At 43.3% G+C, this 22,095-nt stretch overlaps 1 protein-coding gene across 1 annotated transcript in view; it reads left to right on the top strand.

Moving 5' to 3' along the window:
- The first annotated feature begins 11,774 nt into the window (after window positions 1–11,774).
- EDDM13 (epididymal protein 13) overlaps window positions 11,775–22,095 on the top strand; it is a 37,070-nt gene continuing 26,749 nt past the window's right edge. Inside the window, exons 1-4 of the mRNA XM_032263075.1 lie at window positions 11,775–11,859; window positions 14,987–15,004; window positions 20,499–20,504; window positions 21,294–21,302. Of these exons, the coding sequence (XP_032118966.1) occupies window positions 11,775–11,859; window positions 14,987–15,004; window positions 20,499–20,504; window positions 21,294–21,302 (118 nt within the window). The remainder of the gene's footprint in view (window positions 11,860–14,986; window positions 15,005–20,498; window positions 20,505–21,293; window positions 21,303–22,095) is intronic.

The raw sequence follows: 22,095 nt of genomic DNA, 5'->3' as shown, positions 1-22,095 counted from the left end.
AGAAAAACTTTTTCTTTTGAGACAGAGTCTCGTTCTGTCACCCACACTGGAATGCAATGGCGTGATCTGGGCTCACTGCAACCTCTGCTTCCCAGGTTCAAGCGATTCTTCTGCCTCTGCCTCCCAAGTAGCTGGGATTGAAAGTGCCCGCTACTATGCCCAGCTAAATTTTTTGTATTTTTAGTAGAGACTGGGTTTCAGTATGTTGGCCAGGATGGTCTTGAACTCCTGACTTCAAGTGATCTGCCCACCTCGGCCTGCCGAAGTGCCGAGTTTACAGGCGTGAGCCACCACGCCCAGCCCAAGAAAGACTTTTTGGACAGTATTTCAGGGCAAGTGAGTAGCAGGGTTGGGATTTGGACCTGGATCTTACTCTCAAGCTCATGCTCATTCCACTACAGAAAATGACCATTTGTTCAGGTTTTCCTACTAACGGAGACCTTCCATGTTCCAGGAATGATATGGTACCTTCCAAGAAAGATGAGCTATGGAAGTGACATCAGACCTGAATCCTGAAGTCAAAGTTTCATTTGGTAGAAAAACAAGGTAAGATGAGGAAGTGCTGGGAGACTGGACTAAAGAAGTATGAAGAGTCTATGTCCGAGGTTGGCAAACTATAGGTCACCATTTGTTTTTATAAATAAAGTTTTATTGGGACATAGCTAGCTTCCCTTGTTTATTTATTGTCTATGGTGGCTTTCTCATTACAATGGCAAAGTTGAGCAATTGCAACAGGGATCATATGGCTAACAAAGAAAAAAGTAGCTACTATCTTGCTCTTGACAGAAAAAGCTTTCCTATCCTTGCTCAAGGTCCCACTAAAGCTTTTAGTTATAAATCTATCCTAGGGCTGGGCACAGTGGCTCATGCCTGTAATCCCAGCATTTGGAAAGCCAAGGCAGGCAGATCACTTGAGGTCAGGAGTTTGAGACCAGCCTGGCCAACATGGTAACACCCCGTCTCTACTAAAAATACAAAAATTAGCCAGGTGTGAGTGGCATGCACCTGTAACCTCAGCTACTCGGGAGGCTGAGGCAGGAGAATTGCTTGAACCTGGGAGGTGGAGGTTGCAGTGAGCCAAGATCGTGCTACTGCACTCCAGCTTGGGTGACAGAGTGAGACTCTGTGTCAAAAATAAAGAAAGAAATAAAATAAATGCTTATCCTGTATGCGATGTTGAGCCATGGAAGGATTTGGAGTAGGGGAGACACATGGACTTATTTCAGAATTACAAAAATCATTCTCAGATCCATCCCAGCACAGAAAGCCATCTACAACAACAAGATCCTAAACAGTCTTCCCTTCTCAGTCATTCACCTTGAATACCATTTCAACAAATATTAATTGAGCTTCTAGTATGCACCTATGCTCTATGTAAGCGGTTAAAGCAGTAAGCAAGCAGTAAGTCTTGAAACTTAAAGCTGGCCGAAAGTAAACTGAGGAAGTGAGCTTCTCTTGGGAGGTACGTTGGAAGGAAGACAATGTACAGAAGGACGGCGGCCAGAGGTTGCCTTACAACACAAACAGTTGAACTCCCTGAATCAACCACCAGGTGTTTTGGGTTCCAGTGGCAGAAATAAACTCTGGCTAGCTTAAAGAAGAAATCGCTGGATTTGGCAGAGGGGTGGAGTTCAGAGGATTAAAGTGAAGGCTGGAGAGAGGGTTTGGGACAGAGTGAAACCTGGGAAACCAAGAGGTTTCTGTATCATGAACCACTCAATGCTCTCATCTGAAAAGCATTAAATCTGCTTCTTCCAGCCTTGCTTTACTCAAGATTTAAAGTGCCAGGTAAGCAGTCTGATTAGTTTGGCTTAGGACACAGGTTGGTTGGCTTTAGTGTACAAATAAGGATCTGGTGCAAGGAGCTTTGAGGGACCCTGCTTGCTTTTTGTTATGAGAAAACGGGCATGTGCATTAACTATCCCACCAGGACCACACACTGTGCAGCAGAGGTAATTCTTCAAAAGGAAATCAGGGAATAGAGACTTAGTGGCTAAATAAGTTCACAAATGTCAGTCATACCTGTATAGATTCAAATCCTACCCCTTCCAATTATTGGCCTTGTGACTTTGGGCAAAGTTATCTCAACTGCAAAGAGTAAATAATAGTAATTCCCAACTCTTAAAATTATGAGTTAGTAGGCATGAAGTGCTTAGAACCATGTCTGGCACATCATAAGCACCCAATTAAGCTTACCTGCTAAGAGTATTTTTTTCTTTTTTTTTCAGTCTTCCTGTGTTGCCCAGACTGATATCAAACTCCTGGGCTCAAGCGATCCTCCTGCCTCATCCCACCAAAGTGCTGGAATTACAGGCGTGAGCCACCACACCTGGCTACTTGTTTTTTTTTCTTTTTCTTTTTTTTTTTTTTGAGACGGAGTCTCGCTCTGTCGCCCAGGCTGGAGTGCAGTGGCAGGACCTCAGCTCGCTACAAGCTCTGCCTCCTAGGTTCAAGCAATTCTCCTGCCTCAGCCTCCTGAGTAGCTGGGACTACAGGTGCGCACCACCACGCCCGGCTAATTTTTTTTCTTTTGTATTTTTAGTAGAGACGGGGGTTTCACCGTATTGGTCAGGCTGGTCTTGAACTCCTGACCTGTGATCCGCTCACCTCAGGCTCCCAAAGTGCTGGGATTACAGGCGTGAGCCACTGCGCCCAGCCAAGAGTATTATGATTATTACTGCATGCTTGCTAAAAATAACACCCAAGTGGTAGAGCCATGGTGAGATCCAGGCCTTCATTCCAAAGCTCCCACTCTTTCTGCCAAGCCAAGCTGCCTTTGCAGATCCAACCTCAGTCAAATGAGACGATAAGGTGTGTGAAGTTGTTGGGACAGGTGCCCAAAGAGGATGCTCAATTAGTGTCCAGGGCTTTCTTCCTCTCTTCCCAAAGAAGTGAGTAGGCTTTGCTTTCCGCTTGGGAGATGCCCATATTTAACAGCGAACCAAGTGGGCGTGAGAGGGCCAGGGAAAGCAGACAAAGAGGAATGCTGCTGGTTTGTGCCGACTCTCATTCCCGTGGCAGAGCGCACTCGTGTTTGCCGACGATCTGGCCCCTGCCTACCACTCTAACCTTTCCTCCCTCCACAGTCCCACGAGCTCAGCCTGCTCCATCCACATTGACCTCTCTGCCTGTCAAATTCCTTCTGCTTTTTTCTGCCTCAGGGTCTTTGCACAAGCTGTTCCCTGTCTAAGCTACGCTTGCCCCAGATCTTCATTCAGATCTAAACTCAAATGTGACCATCTCAGTGAGGTCTCTGCTGACAACTCTACACATGGCAGCATCTCAACACCATCACTCTCTAACACATGGCCCTGTTTTTTTGGGGGGCGCAGAACAGAGTCTCACTCTGACACCCAGGCTGGCTTGCAATGGCATGATCTCAGCTCACCACAACCTCCGCCTCCCGGGTTAAAGCAATTCTCCTGCCTCAGCCTCCTGAGTAGCTGGGATTACAGGCATGCACCACCACACCCAGCCAATTTTTTGTATTTTTAGTAGAGACGGGGTTTCTCCATGTTGGTCAGGCTGGTCTCGAACTCCCGATCTCAGATGATCTGCCCACCTCGGCCTCCCACAGGCTGAGATCACAGGAGTGAGCCACGGCCTCTGGCCACACAAGGTCCTATTTTAGTTTCTTTGCAGCAGTGACCAGTGCATGAAACTCTACATGTATGTCAATATTGTTGTCTTCCTACACCAGACTATAAACACCATAGGGTTAGGGAAAGTGCATCACCAACACCAAGACTGCTTGGTTCACAGAGGGAGCTTTTACACATATGGTTCTGCAATACATCTCATAGCAACCCTGTTAGGTACGTAGTCGGATAAGCCTGAGAGGTCGCTTAGTATCATGATTTAGAGCAGTGCTGTCCAAAAGGTGGCCACCAGCACCTGTGGCTATTTAGATGTACATGCATTATAATTAAATAAAATTAAAACTTCATTTCCTTAGTTGCATTATTGTCACCTCAAGTGCTCAGCAGCCACATGTGGCTAGTGGCTACCACTCTGGGAAGCCCAGACAGAGGACACTCCTATCACTGCAGAAAGTTCTACTGGACACGGCTGGTTTAGAGCAGGCATTGCAGATTCATAGCTTAGCTTTGAGTCCCAGTCCTGCCAATTACTAGTGGTGTGATTCTGAGTTGACCTTATGCTTTTAGATCTCGCTTTTTTCATCTATAAAATGAAGCTAGTAACAGTTCCCATCTCATAGTACTACAGGAGTTATAGGCGAAGGCACTTATAAGAGCATCTGGGATGTAGTCAATGGCAGAAAAAGTATCAGCTGTTGCTATGACGCCTCCACGTTTACTCCTTGAGAAACTGAGGTTCAAAGAGGAGAAATCCTTGTCCTAGTTCCCAGAGCCAGGAGGTGGAGGGAGCTGAGGTTTGATCCCACAGCTTTATGATCTCTCAGCCTGGCTAAATCTGATTACACTTCTCCGGTCCCTTCTGAGAAAATCCCTTAAACTTCTGACCTGCTGCTCTCTTATCTATTCAGTGGGGGCAGAAGACTCCAAGTGGTCCTCTATCCAGGACAGATGTTAAGGAACTGACTGGAGAGCCAGTCAGAGCCCAGGATGTGGGCTGTCTATTCTAGGACCTAGCCGGGGCCGTGGGACTCCTTGGAGGTTGGGAAGCCAGACTGTCTAAGACAGAGAAGCACTGGTGTGGGTGAGCAGGTCACAACAGCTGCAGCCAAGGCCCCTTGCGTGGGTGCTGCTGCCTCGTGGGTGTAATGGCCCCTGTGGCAGGGACAGAATGCTCATCCCTCCCACCTGATCCAGCTCTGGGACTGCCCCAGGAACTGCACAGACGGATTGAGCTATTTCCATTAATTTCCCTGTAGAAGGCTCAGATGCTGCTGCTGGTTATTAAATTTAGTTACTTTTAATATGTACAGTCCCTATGCTTGTACTGGTTTTTGTTTTGTTTTGGTAATATGAGATTTTTAAATTGCTATTTTTAGAGCTTTTAACATTTTCTACATTAAAAAAATTTTAAATTACAGTAAAATTCATATGACATAAAATGAACCACTTTAAGTGTACAATTCAGTGGCCTTTAGTGCATTCTCCATGTTGTTCAGCCATCACCCGTATCTAGTTCTAGGACATTTTCCTCTCCCTCCCCTCATCTCACTCAGCAGTCGTTCCTCTTTCACTCCCTGATTCTAGTCCTGACAACCACTAATCTCCTTTCTGTCTCTAAGGATTTACCTGTCCTGGGTATCACATATGAATGGAATCAGGCACTCTGTGCTCTTTGGAGTCTGGCTGCTTTTACTTAGCAGAATGTTTCCAAGGTTCACCCATGTTCTAGCATGTACCAGTACTTTATTTCTCTGTACATTTGAATCATATCTTATTATACGGATATACCACCCTTTACCCATTAATCTGTTGATGGACATTCAAGTCATTTCCATATTTTGACTACAGTGAATAGTGTTGCTGTGAACATTCATGTGTAAATATTTGATTAATTACCTGTTTTCAATTTTTTTTTTTTTTTTTTTTTTTTTTTGAGACAGGCTCACTCTGTTGCCAGGCTGGAGTGCAGTGGCACAATCTAAGCTCACTGAAACCTCCGCCTCCCAGGTTCAAGCAAGTCTCCTGCCTCAGCCTCCTGAGCAGCTGGGACTACAGGCACGCACCAGCATGCCCAGCTAATTTTTGTATTTTTAGTAGAGAAGGGGTTTCACCATGTTGGCCAGGGTGGTCTTGATCTCTTGACCTCGTGATCCACCCGCCTCGGCCTCCCAAAGTGCTGGGATTACAGGCATGAGCCACTGCGCCTGGTCACCTGTTTTCAATTCTTTTGGATACATACCTAGGAGTGGACTTTGAGGAATATATGGTAGCCCTAGAGTTAACTTTTTGAGAAACTGCCAAACTATTTTCCACAGTGGTTATACCAATTTACATTTCCACCAGCATTGTGTAAGAATTTCCACATCCTCTCAATCTACTTTGAAAAATCCACAATGATATGGCATAATAATATAATAATTAATGATAATAATTGTTGCTATCATTAATATGAGGGATATAGTCAATGAGGCTCAGGAATATAGTCAGTTGAGCAAGTTCATGCAGCTGTGTGGCAGGCAGAACAGTCGTCCCTGAAGGTATCCACATCTAACTCCCAGAACCTGGGAGTATGTTACTTTGCATGGCAAAAGGACACTTGTAGATGTGATAAAATAAGGTAAAATAAGATAAAATAAGATTGTTAATCTGCTGACCTTGTGGGGAGATTATTTTGGATTACTGGGGTAGGTCTAATGCAATCACAAAGGATCTCGTAAGTGAAAGAGGGAGGGAAGTGGGTATCAGAGGAAGACGTAATGATGAAAGCAGAGAGTCAGAGCAAGGTACTGAGAGACTTGACTGGTCACCGCCGGCCTGAAAGTGGGAGGGGGTTGAAGAGAGATCTGAAGATGCTATACTGTGGGCTTGGGAGATGAAAGAAGCCGACCAGGAGTCAGGAATGCAGGCGGCCTGGAGAAGCTGCGGAAAGCAAGGGAACGAATTCCTCCTAGAGCCTGCAGAAGGAACAGAGCTTTACCAACACATTTCACTGTCGGCCCATTTCAGACTTCTGAATCCCAGGGCTGTACGGTATCAAATCCATGTTGTTTTAAGTCACACAATTCATGGCAATTCGTTATGGTAGCAAGAAGAAACTCCTGCCAGTCGTAGTGCTGTGAGGCAGGGACTGGCATCCACATTTGATTGGCCTCTGTGTCTGTGATTATGACCATGAGGTTTTCTGCCATCTCCAGGTCTAACACCACTTCCCTGCTCCACATAGATAGGCGTGGATCTCACAAACATCATGTTGGGTTTAAAAAAAAAAAGCAAGTTATGCAAGAAAGATTCAGTAAAATACCATTTAGAAGAAATGTAAAAACACACGAAATAATATTACACGGGTGTATTGGGACCAGCTTATCATGAGGGTCCATTGTTAAGTTTTTGGTTTTCAACATTTAAAAACTTTTTACGTTGAGGTAAACTTCCTCAACTTAGCTGTTTGCTAAACATAGCCCAGTACTCAAAACTAAATTGTATAAACTTGAACTTAAGTAAGTGTAATTAAAATAAAGTAGGGCTGGGAGCAGTGGCTCATGTGTGTAATCCCAGCACTTTGGGAGGCCGAGGCGGGCAGATCACTAGGTCAAGAGATCGAGACCATCCTTGCCAACATGGGGAAACCCCATCTCTACTAAAAATACAAAAAAATTAGCCAGGCATGGTTGCACGGGCTGAGGCTCCGGCAGAAGAATCGCTTGAACCCAGGAGGCAGACACTGCAGTGAACTGAGATTGCGCCACTGCGCTCCAGCCTGGCAACAAAGTGAGACTCCGTCTCAAAAAAAAAAAAAAAAGCACCAAAAGCTCATCACTTCTTCGTTGCGGCTCCCAAAACACAGTGGAGTTGGTGGTTGGTGCGGGGTGGGTGCTACTGTGTGGTGGCTAGGGACCAGAGGTATCGCTAAACACCCTACAAAGCATTGAGACAGCCCCCACCACAAACATGATCTGGTCCTAAATGTCAGCTGTGCTAGTGTTGAGAAATCCTGATCTTTCCTAAAGCGTGAGTTCTTCATGAGCAAGGCCAGTATCTGATTCATCTCTGTCCCCAAATCAGTCTGACAGAGTGGATAATACTAAAGAATATTAATTTTGTTCCACCTCCCAGGCATTTGCAGCATTTAAACCCTAGTGTTATGAGTTAGGGACTATTATTATATTTGATGAAGCAAAGAAACAGCTGTGCTGGTAACCAGGCTGCTAAGGAAGGATGGAAAATCGAAATGTTGGACTAAGCAGAAAAATCCAAATATGCTCCCCCAACCAATCACAATGGCCTCTGATCAGCCACTGCTCCGTATGCCAACGGCCTCCAATCAGGCACTCTTGAAGCCTTCCCTTTCTTTCACTCTAAGCTTTCCCACTACCCTGCCTGCCTTTGAGTCTGTGCCAGACACAAATGGTGTGGGTTGACTCCCTTGTTAGAGCAAGCGCTGAATTAATAGCCTTTGCTTGTTTTCACCGGGTGGTCTTTGTTGATTTCCGAGTAGCACAGGACGTGAAAAGCCCTTCACATGTTGCACGCCTTTGTTTCTTCCTGTAATGAATCCTGCGGTACCATGTTTTCCCAGTGATGAGTTCCCAGAACTTTGTGCTCACAAAGGAGAGGAGCTCTGGAATATTGCAAATGGCCAGGAAGAGCTCTCCCCTCCAGCCTAGTCTGAGGGATTGCTTAGGTATCCCCTAATGTACATGAGATCGTTCAGCTCATAGTTGGGATTGCAACATAGACAGCACCAGAGAGATGGCAGCAGGAGAGTCCCCTGCAAGAGTGGACATCCCTCCATGCCTGGAACTCTTTCCTTCCAGGAGACCACACACAATTCTCTGTTTCTATCAGGCTTGAAGGAAGTACCATAGAATCCTTCAGGGCTGGGCGTGGTGGTTCACACCTATAATCCCAGCACTTTGGAGGCCGAGGTGGGCGAATCATGAGGTCAGGAGATGGAGACCATCCTGGCTAACACGGTGAAACCCTGTCTCTACTAAAAAATACCTGTATTCCCAGCTACTTGGGAGGCTGAGGCAGGACAATCGCTTGAACCTGGGAGGCAGAGGTTCCAATGAGCCAAGATTGCACTATTGCACTCCAGCCTGGGTGACAGAGCAAGACTCTTGTCTCAAAAAGTAAAAATAAAAAAAGAAAAGCCTTCAGAGCTGAGACAGACCAGTGCTCACTACACTCCGCCTTTATTCCAGAAGGATAATGGGTCTTATCTCCACTGACAGCCAAAGCTCTTGACTGTCTAAGCAATCTCTAAGAATTACCAGTGGAAAGAATTAGTTCCCTGTGGCTGCTATGAAAAATCATTACAAACTTAATGGTTTACAACAGTACAAATTTACTATCATACAGCTGTAGTGGTCAGAAGTCTCCTAAAGTCAAGGTATCGGCAGGGCTGTGCTCTTTCTGGACGTTTTTGGGGATAATTCATTTCCTTGCCCTTTCCAGCTTCTAGAGGCTATCTGCATTCTGCTTACGGCTCCTTCCTCCATCTTCAAAGTCAGTCATGTAGCATTTTCAAATCTCTCTCTCTGTGTCTCTCTCTTTTTTTTTTCTTGAGTTGGAGTCTGGCTGTGTTACCCAGGCTGGAGTGCAGTGGTGCAATCTCGGGCCACTGCAACCTCCGCCTCCTAGGTTTGAAGCAATTACCCTGCTTCAGCCCCCTGACTAGCTGGCATTATGGACACCTGCCACCATGCCTGGCTGATTTTTCTCTCTGTCTCTCTCTCTGATTCTGCTTCTGTCATCACATGTTCTTCTCTGATTCGACTGTGTTTGTTTCTATTTTTCTTATAAGGACTCTTATGGTTACATTGGATTCAACAGGATAATTCAGGATAATATCCCCATCTCAGAATCCCTAGTTTACTCATAAGCAAAGTCCTTTTTGCCATGTAAGGTACTATACTCATATGTTTTGGGTGTTGGGATATGGACATCTTTAGGAGGTCTTTCTTCTGCCTCCTATGACATGGATCTAGTTAAGTTTTTAAAATGAGTCAGTTTAACGATGGTAAGTTGTGTATTCATAACTTAATACTGAGAGCAACCACTAAAAATCTCTAATAAACTCAAAATCACTATGGATAAATATAGAATTCTAAAAATTTCACAAGAAGACAGGAAAAAGACAATAGTGAAATGAAAAATAGAAGAACAAAGCAGAAAATAAAATACAAAGTGGTATTCTTAAACTTGAGCATATCAATGATTATATTAAATGTAAGTGGTCTAGTTTATTTACAATAGCCAAAATCTGGAAACAACCATGCTCCTCAATAGGTAGATGATTAATTGTGATATATCCATGCCATGGAATATTCATCAATAAAAAGGAACAAGCATTTAAACACACACTGCTTGGACAGATCTTAATGGCATTATGCTGAGTGGAAAAAGCCAATTTCAAAATTGTCACACACTGTATGATCTCTTTGATCATACAGTTTATTAACTTTGTAGTTAACAAACATTTGAAGCCTTGGAGAAATGTTTAGCACATACCATGCATAAATAATAAAGTATTTGTCTTTATTTTTTATTTGTCTATATTTTTCTGCTGCTGAAAAGTAAAGAAATTAAAAAATAAAGCAGCCTAAATTCTTTATGCATGAAATAATCATGCCTTAAGATATGCATTCATTTATTAGGTCTCACATATATGCATATACTAGACATATGTATATATGTGATAGATGCATACTGTACATGGTATTCTTTTTTAAAAATTAAAAAAAAAATAAATTTCTTTTAGAGACAGAGTCTCACTCTGTCACCCAAGCTGGAGTGCAGTGGCATGATCGTAGCTCACTGTGGCCTCCAATTACTGGTCTCAAGCAATCCTCCCACCTCAGCCTCCCGATTAGCTGCGACAACAGGTGCATGCCATCATGCCCAGCTAATGTTTAATTTCTTGTAGACATAGGGTCTCACTATATTGCCTAGGCTAGTCTCAAACTCCTGGCCTCAAGTGATTTTCTTGCTTTGGACTTCCAAAATGCTGGGATTACAGGGATAAGACGTCACTCCTGGCTATTTTTGTTCATTTTTATTTGAGACAGAGTCTCGCTCTGTCACCTGGGCTGGGGTGCAGTGTTGCAATCATAGCTCATTGCAACCTTGAACTTCTGGGCTTAAGCGATCCTCCTGCCTCAGCCTCCCAAAGCACTAGGATTATAGGCATGAGCCCCTGCACCTGGCCTGTTTTCTTAATATAGATACACCCACAGAGATAATATGCATTTTGTTCAACGTGCTTTACAGATACAAATATCTGAAATATCTGAAATCAATTTTTCCAACAACCCTATGAAACTGAAAATACCATTATCCTGATTTCACAGATGAAGAAATGAGGCACACAGTGGTTAACATGCTCAGGGTGCACAGCTAGTAAGTGCTAGAGAAATACAGACATCTTTGGGAAGGAATATACACAAAAATGTAAAAATAATACTTACCTCTGGGTAGAAATACAACAGCTGTTGTTTGCTTGCTTTGTTGTTTTTCTGAAATTTATAATATGTCTAGGACAAGGGCCCACAAACTTTTTCTATAAAGGGCCAGACAGTAAATACTTTAGGCTTTTCAGCCCAGATGGACTCTGTCACAACTGCAAATCTCAGCCTCGTAGGCTGAAAGCAGCTGTAGACAATACATAGTGAAGTGGCATGGTTGTGTTCCAATAACACTTTATTCATGGACACTGAAATTCACATTCTCTATGATTTTCATGTCATGAAATGTTTCCTTTTGTCTTTCCCCTCCAACCATTAAAAAATATAACAATTGATTTGCAGTAGCTTTGAAAGTCTCTTAAAAAAAAAAAAAGAAAATAGCAAAAAAAATATAACAATTGCTTTTAGCTCATAGGCCCTACAAAAACAGGAGGAGGGCAGGATTTGGCCTGCAGATCACAGGATGACAAGCATCACGCTCAGTATGAAACTCTTCTAAAATGTTGCTTTAAGATGAAAAGGCAGATATGGTTCTTTGGTCAGCAGCTGGTGGCGTGGGCACAGGTCTGGAGACCTGCCAGCCTCCAGGCAGGCTAGAGGGCAGGTGTGGGCAGTTCATTTTGTCCCTGGAGTCTGGGAAGACAGTGGGTGAGCAGAGAGTCCTGACTATCCTGAGAGGAGAACATTCAGCCCAAATTCCAGCCCCACTATGCACAGATCAGAGCCATTTCTAAAAATGTTGCTGCTGATTCTGCTTTTCCTGGGATTGGCAGAAGCCTGTATTCCTCGTGAAGGTAATGCTTTCGGCCAAGCCTTGTCTCCCCTGTGTATTTTCCTACAATTGGGGAGGCTCTCATGGGCTGGATTCAGACAGAAGCTCCTGAAGTCTAACGGACTTCTTCTTGCTTCTGTATTTAGATATTCATATTTTCCCTGATGGACACGGTGGGGTGAATGAGTCTAGGTTGCTAGCCCCTGTCCTTGGAGATAGACTTGTGTCTGCATCCTGGTTTTTATTCACCCATTCTTTGTGACTTTGGAGGGACATTGCTTCTGCAAGCCTTGCTGTCCTCATCTGACCAATGGGGCCCGCAAGAACCCCCAGTCCACGGGACTGTTGCACGTCATTGATGAGCTCATGTTGTGCAGTGTCTGGAAGTTAACCTCACTGTGGTTAGATAGTTCTAGTGAGACTCCAGACCTTTGCAATGTAAAGGAGTATACCAGGAAGAGGACTTGAGTCTTGTCACAACACTGAGTTCCTCGTTCCTCATTTGATCCACAAATGTTTACTCCTGGTTCTTTCCACATGCTTGATGCTGGGAATACAGTGTTAAGAAAGACAGAAATACTCCTGTCTTCATGGAACTCCCACCCTAAACACATTCTAGTGTGGGGATTCAGGAAAGGCCTCTCTAGAAAAGTTACATCTGAGGTGAGGAATAGGAGCTGGCCAGCTGAAGAGTTAGGAGAGACTATTCTAGGCAGGGAGACTTGCATATGCAAAGGTCCTGGGGCAGAAGGCACCGAGTCCTTTCATTAGAGAGAAGATGGTGTGTCAGGAACATGGCAGACAGAGGGAGGGGCATGGCGGAAGGATTGTTACAAGTAAGAGAGAGGAGGCAGGAAACAGAATAGACAGAGGCATGTGGGTCACATGAATGATTTTGGGTGTTATCTGAAGGGAAAAGGAAGCTGTTAAAAGGTTTTCAGCAAAACAGTGTCATATTTAAGAGTGTTTGCGTGTGTGTGTGTGCGCGCGCGTGTGTGTGTGTGTGTGTGTTTGTTTAAAATAATCTGTCTTGCCCCTCAGGAAAGAATGGATTTGGTAGGAATCAGAGTAGGGGCAAACACACAAGTTAGAAAATGTTTTGGTCAGCAGGGTGAAGATGGGGATGAGTGAAAGGTGATGTGACATTGAGGAAAGAGCTTACAGGATTCAGTGATGGGTCAGATGCTGGCAGTTAGAGAAAGAGAAGCGTACAGAAACGCTCTCTCGATACATAAATGTATTTGCAGCTGGGTAATTGAGGATGCCCTTAACCGAGATGAGAAAACTCTGTAGAGGCCAGGCGCAGTGGCTCACGCCTGTAATCCCAGCACTTTGGAAGGCTGAGGCAGGCAGATCACCTGAGGTCAGGAGTTCAAGACCAGCCTGGCCAACATGGCAAAACCTTGTCACCACTAAAAATACAAAAATTAGCCGGGCATGGTGGTGGGTGCCTATAGTCTCAGCTGCTCAGGGAGGCTGAGGCAGAAGAATCACTTGAACTCAGGTGATGGAGGTTGCAGTGAGCTAAGATCACACCACTGCACTCCAGCCTGGGCGACAGAGCAAGACTCAAAAGAAAACAAAACTCTGTAGGGCAACACATTAAAAAAAAATTTTTATTTTGAAATCACTTTAGACTTATAGAAAAGTCACAAAAATTGACTTTCTGAATAGTCTTCACCCAGTTATCTCAGCGATTTAACATCTAACCTAATCAAAGCGCAATGATAAAAACAGAGACCTAACATCAGAACAAAACAAAGAAATTACAGACTTATGCAAATTTTACTAATTTTTCTATTAATAGAAACACTATTCTATTTGAGGATTCAATCCAGAATCCCACCTCGTATTTTCAAATAAAATTTTTTTTTTGCGTGAAATCCAGCTCTTGCTCAACCATGGGGCATTCTGTTATCCCATCTCCTTTGGTCTGGGGATGTGTCCTTAGAACGTGTGGTTGAACTTCCTCAATCTTTGTCTTTCATGACCTTGAAACATTTGAAGAGATCTGATCAGTTGTTTTGCAGAATGTCTGTCAATTTGGGTTTGTCTGAGGCTTTCTCATGATGGGACTGCGACTATGCATTTGGGGCGGGAATACTGCAGAAGTGGTCTCATACCATTTTCAGGGAATTATATCAGGGATCGCATGATGTTGATGTGTCTTATTACTCATGGTGTTAACTTTAGTCACTTGGCTAAGGTGGTGTCTGCCCGGCTTCTCCACTGTTGTTATTATTTTCCCCTTTGTAGTTACTAAATGTGCTGGGGGAGAAATTTCGAGGTTATGCAAATACGCTGTTTCTCCTCCAATGTTTGCCCACTAACTTTGGCATACATCTGCGGATCTTGCTTGCAGAAATGATTGCTACAGTGTTTTTCTAATGGTGATTATCTACACCCTTTGTTCCTTTTACATAGATTCGATGGAATTTTTCTGTAAGGAAAAGCTTTCTTTTCTTCCCCATTTATTTATTCAAGTATTGTATTTGTTTATATCAGTGTAAACTCAGGGATATTTGTTGGCTGGGAGCAGTGGCTCAAGCCTTTAATTCTAGTACTTTGGGAGACCAAGGCAGGAGGATCACTTGAGGCCAGAAGGTTGAGACCAGCCTGGGCAACATAGTGACACTCATCTCTGCAAAAAACAAATAAATAAATAATAATAAAACGTATTGTACTAACAGATGATTTTTTGATAGACAGGAGTGTGTTTTGAACAGGTTAAGCTTGTTTGGGACATCCAGAGACAGCAAGCTCCATGAGAACATAGTTTGGGATGTCTAGTGTACTCTTATACCAGAACTTCTTTCTAGTCAGCCTTGCAAACACCTACACAGCAGGGGCTGAATCTGATTTATCTGTGTCTCCAGTACCCAACATAGGCCAATGCTGAGAGTGTGTACCATGTGAATGTTGGTTGGATGCAGGATGATTGAATGGATGTACAGATGGATGGATAGGCTGACAGATGGGCCCGAGTAGCCTTATCGATAGCAGTGGGTGGGTCAGCTGGTCTCCAGGGACACATCTGTCTCTGGCCCCCTTGGTTCCTGCAGTGATCTGAGTCTAATGCTGACTTCTCTCTCTGCTCTCTACTCCCTGATCCTGCTGTGAACCGGCTGGCTGAATGCCTTCGTCTCCAGTTGCAACTAAAGAAAAAAGTAAGAAATGTGGGACCCCCCAAGTCTGTATTTTCATAGCTACCTCCCCTAAAATTGTTTTGGATCTTGCAATCTCTCTGGCAATTCTGGGGAAGGGTGGGACTTGGATCTGGTGCACAGACTTGCCATGGGGTCTGGGCATGACTCAGGAAAGCAAACCGCCTTTCTGTTGTTGTCTTACAACTAAAAGGGCAGCGCTCCTTCATTCCTTGGTCTGGGGAAGAGAGGCTCACTAGGAAAATGAAGAGCACTCATCAGGGAAGAGAAGTGCCAGGCAGATCTCCATTAGAATAACACCTTGACTTATATTTAACACCAGCTGGTGGTTTGCAAACTTTATGGTCTTAGGGCCTCTGAACAGGCTAAAAACTTGAAAGAGCTCTTTTTTTTTTTTTTTTCCAGTGAGGGTTTTCTTTATTGATATTAACCTTATTATAAATTCAAGATTTTTAACATAAAAATATTTATATATACAAATGGCCAATAAGCACATAAAAAGATGCTCCACATCATTAGCCATCAGGAAAATGGAAGCCGAAGCCACAGTGAGGTACCACGTCACGCTTACTAGGGCGGAGAAATTAGAACCCTCATATGCTTCGGGTGGGAATGTGGAATGATACAGCAGCTTTGGAAAACAGTCCGGCAGTGCCTCAAAATGTTAAACACTGAGTTACTCAGCAATTCCACTCTAGGTATGTGCCCAAGATAAATGAAATGTAAGTTCGCACAAAAACCTGTGCACAAATGTCCGTAGCAGCACTATTCATAAGAGCTAGAACGTGGAAATTATTCTGGTGTGCGTCAATTAATGAATGGATAAACAAAATGTGCTCCATGCATACAATGGAATATTATTCATCCATAAAAAGAAACAAAGTTCTGATGCATTCAACATGTGTGAGCCCTGAAAACATTATTCTAAGTGAAAGATGCCAGTGATAAACGATCACATATTACCTGATTCCGTTTACTGTATATGAAATATTCAAGATAGGCAGAATCCACAGAGACACATTGTCTGTTAGTGATTTCCAGGGGGAGAGGGGTGGGGGAATTTAGGGACAATGACTAAGGGGTGCAGGGTTTATTTTGGGGTGATTAAAAGCTCTAAATTTAGTGTAGTGATGGGTGCACAAGTCTCAGTATGCTACAAACCACTGAAATGGGTGAACTGCATGGTATGTGAATTATATATCAGTAAAGCTATTATTAAAATACCTATTACTTCATTAAAAAATAAGGATAATAGAGACTCAGAAGGAAGGAGGGTGGCAGGGAGGTGAGGGATGAAAACTACCTATTGGACACAATGTACCTAACACAGGTGATGGTGCACTAAAATCCCAGACTTCACCGCTACACAACTCATCCACGTCCCCAAAAACACATGTACCCCTAAAGCTATCGAAATTAAATTTTTTTTTTGACACAAAGTCTTACTTCGCCCATGCTGAAGTGCTAAGGTGCAATCTCAGCTCATAGCAACTGCCACCTCCCAGGTTCAAGTGATTCTCCTGTCTCAGCCTCCTGAGTAGCTGGTATTACAGGCGTGCATCACCACATCCAGCTGATTTTTGTATTTTTAGTAGAGACAGGGTTTCACCGTGTTGGCCAGGATGGTCTTGATCTCTTGACCTCAGATGATTCGCCTACCTCAGCCTCCCAAAGTGCTGGGATTACAGGTGTGAACCACTGTACCCGGCCAGGAAATTAAAAATATTTTAAAAATAAAGATAATAAATACACATATTGACATAAATAAAATGTTTCAGTGAAATGGCCATTTGTTTCCAAACTGAAAAAGTTTAGTGAGAAGAAAGGTATTATTTTACATTTTTGCAAATCTCTTTCATGTCTAGTTTAATAAAAAACAGCTGAATTCTCATTTCTGCTTCAGTCTGTCACAATGTGCTATGTTTAAAAATATTGTATGTATTTGTTTATTTTGGAGACACAGTCTTGCTCTGTCACCATGGCTGGAGCGCAGTGGCAAAGTCTTGGCTCACCGCAACAGCTGCCTCCTGGGTTCAAACAGTTATCTTGCCTCAGCCTCCCGCGTAGCTGGATTACAGGTGCATGCCACCATGCCTGGCTAATTTTTGTATAATTAGGAGAGACAAGGTTTCACCATGTTGGCCAGGCTGGTTTTAAACTCCTGACCTAAAGTGATCTGCCCGCCCTGGCCTCCCAAAGTGCTGGGATTACAGGTGTGAGCTGCCCCGCCCTGCCACAATATGCTATTTTGGTTGAAGCAAATGAAAACCTACTCTCACGCAGATAAGGAGTTGGAAAAGGGAAGATCATGCAGACCCCTGTTTCAGGCAGAGTTCTCCAGAAACAGAATCATGAAGATGGAGAGATACATACAGATATAGATGTTGATATTTGAGGATGGATTTGTTAGGGGAATTTGCACATGCAGTTGTGGGGTCTGTAAGCTGGAGAACCAGGAGAGCCGGTAGGGTGGCTCAGGCCAAGTCTGAAGGCCTCAGAACCAAGGAAGCTGACGGATAGTCTGTCACATTCTGAGGCCAATGGCCTGGGAGCTCAGGGGCCTGCTTGCCCAAGTCCTAGAATCCCAAAGGCTGGAACACCTGGAGTTCTGACGTCCAGGGCCAGGAGAAGGGCGTCCCAGCTGCAGAAGGGAGGGCAAGAATTGACCCTTACTCTACCTCTTTGCTTCATCTGGGCCTCCATTCAATTGGATGGTGCTCACCCACCAGGAGGGTGGATCTTCCCCACCCAGTCTTCCAACTCACACACCAACATCCTCCAGAAACACCTTCACAGACACACCCAGGGCAGCCCAGTCATTCTCATCAACTGCCAGACCACTAGGGCTTCCCTTTCAGCAGACGGATGGACCCTGTGCCTACTGAAGCACTGAGAATAAATATGTATATTTTGTTATAGCAGCCAAGAAAAAAAAAATGTCTTACCAGCTCTGTGGGTACCTCTTAGTCAAGTTGACACCCCAGATCAACCATCACATCCCCAGAAAGGGTCTCAGGGACCATCTCGCACCCCCACCAAGTGGTCTTTGGATGATACTCTGAGGATTTCTGCTCCAAGTCATATGGAAGGGAAAAAGAGCTCTTTTTTCCACCCTGATGAGACTGCAGGACCCTAAGTTCCTAAAGGGCAGGGACTGTATTTTATTCCTCTGTTTATTTCTATAGCCTAGCAAAATTCCTAGCTCTCAGCAGGACTAAATAAATGCAAAGAGGTTTGCAAAATGGAAAGCACTGTGAAAATATAAGTTAGTGTTAATTATTTCAGCTCGAAAGGAGATAAAAGGAACCAACATGAATTAATTAAGCATCTAGCATGCACTGAGAATTTAAAATATGTCATGCGATTTAATTTTCAAAGTAGTAAGTGTCCACACTGGGTCTGAAGTTTCCAAAGCTCTGAATCCTCACAGAACCATCATCATGAGAATCACTTTGGAAACTTAAAAAATATGTAATCCCCACACCAGACCTGGTGAGCTAAAATGCCTGCAGATCAGATTTTGGGTTTTTTATACCTAAAAAGCTAGCCTATGTGAGTTCCTTCCTGTCTTCGAAAGCTGAACTTTCTAAACCTAGACACATGCAAACATCTCACGATCTACACTTTATGTTTCAATTTAAAATATTATGCTGTTTTAATTTAAATGTTTTGTTTTATGTTAAATCATTTTATTAATATTTAAATTAATTAAAATAAACATTAATTACATTCAAATTACTAATTAAATATTTGATTTAAAACATCATGTTATTTTCATTTAAAATAAGATGTCCAGGGTTCAGAATTCAAGAAGTTCTGAAGGTTATACTGGAAAAAAATTCCTTTCCAACCTATTCACTCATTTCCCTTCCCCAAAAGAATCTGATATTAACTATTTCTTCCAGATCCTTCCAGAGATATTTTATACAAGTAGAAACAAATATGTATTTACATGTTCAAAGTCTTCTTGTTTCTATTTTTACAAAAAAGACAGCATATTACACACACTGTTCTGTATGCACCTTACTTTTTTCTCCTGATAATACTTCCTGAAGATGACTCTATGTCAGTTCATAAGGAGCATCCTCAAATCCTACTTATATGTTTTTGGCTGCATAATATTTATTGTATAGAAGTCCATAATTTATTTGTCCAGTCACATACTAATGGCCACTCAGGTTGTTTCTGGCAGTTTGCTCTTTTAAACAATGCTTCAGAGAAAAATTCAGCTTACATTAAATTAGATATATGGGATATATATCAATGTAGATCTATATATTTATATCTGTAGGATTATGTATGGATATACGTAGAATTATATCTCTATGTAGATACATATTTATCATCTCTATATAACTACTGTCTTAGTCTGTTTTGGGCTGCCATAACAACCTGAGATTGGAAAATTTATAATGAATAGAAATTTACTGGCTTATGTTCTGGAGGCTGGGAAATCCAAGACTGAGGGGTTGGCATCTTGTAAGAGCCTTCTGTGCCATCCTGTGATGGAAGGACATCCTGTGAGAGAGAGCAAGCTCACAAGCGAGCTCAAAGCTTCAAGCCCCTCTATAATCAGCATTAGTCTATCCCTGAGAGTTGAGCCCTCGTGATGTAAATACCTCCCATTAGGCCCCACCTCCCAACACTGTTGCATTTTGGATTAAGTGTCCAGCACATGCTATTTGGGGGACACGCTCAAACCATAACATACACATTTCACCCTTGATCAATGTGAGAGTGAGGAGCACCAATCTCCAGCGCAGTTGAAAATTCACGTATAACTTTTGACTTCCCCAAAACTTAACTACCAACAGCCTACTGTTGACCAGAAGATTTGCCAATAACATCAACAGTAGATTAACACATATTTTGTAAGTTACATATATTACATGCTGATTCTTACAATAAAGTAAGCTAGAGAAAAGAAAATGTTATTAAGAAAGAGAAAATATGTTTACTACTCATTAAGTGGAAGTGGATCATTATAAAGGTCTTCATCCTTGTCATCCTCACACTGAGTAGGCTGAGCAGAAGGAGGAAGGGCAGGGGTTGGTCTTTCTGTCTCGAGTGACAGAGGCAGAAGAAAATTCACATATAAGTGGATAAGCATAAGCGTGACCATGCAGTTCAAACCTGTGTTGGTCAAGCGTCAACTGTGTGTGTGCGTGTATACACATACACATGTATATGTTTATATAAATATATATTTGTAAGATTAATTTCTGAAACTGCAAAGTTAAAGGGTTTCCAACACTCATGCCACTACAGTGCTATTGCTGTATTGATCTTTGTCAAATCTATATGACAAACTACATAAAAATCGTGTCCCATATAAAGGTTCCCCTTCGTATAACAACAGGCAAATAAATGTTCCATGAAGGAACAAAGAAATGCATGTGAAAATTAACAGGGATGGATGATATTAGTATTAACCCTACTCTCTTCTTTGCATTTTCCATGTTGATTCACTGGCTCCTGGCTCTGCTGCCCGTTCCAGTCAACTGTAAGTCACGTCTCCTTCTCCCTACACAAACGGGGAGCCCTTCAACCTAGGGAAAAAAGGGAATGAAAGGGAGAGGCACAACCACTGTCACCTTCAACCTGAGCAGATTCAGATGCCCGCAATGCAAACATGGCCTCTTCCTCCAGAACCTGCAGGTTGCAGTGGGGAGGAGGGGTGCACCTGGAAGGACTTCTAGGAGGCCAACAAGCCTTTGTCATCAGGTCTAAAGCTGGGTGTGCCGTCAGAGAGAAAGAGAACCTGTGTGGTGTTCTCGGAATACGGCTTTGATCAGATTTTCAGAAGGACCAATGACCTAACTAACACAGTCTAGGAACCTCTGCTCTAGAATGTACACCTGGATTAGATTGTATGTATTTGTTGGTGGGTTTTAGATGAGAAAAATATGGTACAGGGTGGGTAAGACTTCTTCCTTTCCCAGAATTAACATGCAGGTCTCCAGCTAAGAAATGGAGATGACACGTGGTTATTATGGAGACCCGCCTTATGCTAGAAGTTCAGGTGGAGAAAGGAGGGCTTGGATTCCCTAGGCTACTGGTACCCCTGAAACTTCTGACTTCAGGGCAAATGTGCCTCCAAAGGGGTCCGATCCACTTAGAATGGATTGCAGACCCCCATTCCGGTTCCCTAACCCATCTCAGGACCTATGGGGTACAATGAAGTACCAAGGATGACTTAATTCGTTTCATATTCTCTCTGAACCTTTACTGGCAACGTGGCTCTCACCGGCTACCACTGGTCCTGCCCTTCCTGCTGCTTGCCTGCCAACAGTGCTGAAAGGTAAGACTCTCATTCCATCTCTTACCCTTTGGGTTCGATTTCCTTTGTCCCAAAGGGATCATTGCTGCTGAACTTCAACTTTTGTTTCTTCTCTGGTCTGTTCACCGCTTAGCTTCTAATAGAGAAACTAGTAAAACCAAGTGCTGGAATTCTCCTTTGATGAACAACAGCAACAACAAACCCTTTTACTACTCATCCCCAGCTCCCCAAAAGCCAGTTGCCCAGAAATTGAGCACTCTTTCATGGTCCAAACTTCAGGAAGGTCCACACATGGCTCAAGGAAAGCTGTCAGGTCTGCGAGCTAAATTCAGGTCTACCTGACATCTGTAATAAAGTTTGGATAGACACACTGACTTACATCTTTGCTTTCTGAGATCAGGAACTAAAAGCCACCATCATCTCTATTTAATAATTCCTAGAGACAGCCATCTGGAGCCAGTTAGGTGGAATGAAACCATGGCTTTTAATTCAGTTTACAAGATTAGGAGGCAGGAGGCTAGGTCAGAAGGTGAGATGATGACTGGCAGTAAGGTGGCAGGGTCCATAGTATGCACTTTGCTTTCAAAGCATACTTCTCCTCCTTCCCAGTGAGGCCACCTTACAGAAGTCACTTCACCTCTCTGTGCCTGCCTTGTAAAGCTAAATGAAGTTACAGTCACAAAATATTTTCAACTCAGGCTTCACTACCTCCTTCTGAGTCCACATCGCTGCCCCCACTTCACACACACGGGCACACCATTACGTAAGACTGCAATATTATTATCCTCATCACTACCTCCTTCTAAGTCTGCGT

This window comes from Sapajus apella, unplaced genomic scaffold (assembly GCF_009761245.1).
Source record: "Sapajus apella isolate SASKATOON/1434 unplaced genomic scaffold, GSC_monkey_1.0 scaffold135, whole genome shotgun sequence".
Classification (NCBI taxonomy): Eukaryota; Metazoa; Chordata; class Mammalia; order Primates; family Cebidae; genus Sapajus; species Sapajus apella.
This window is presented reverse-complemented; position numbering and strand designations above follow the sequence as displayed.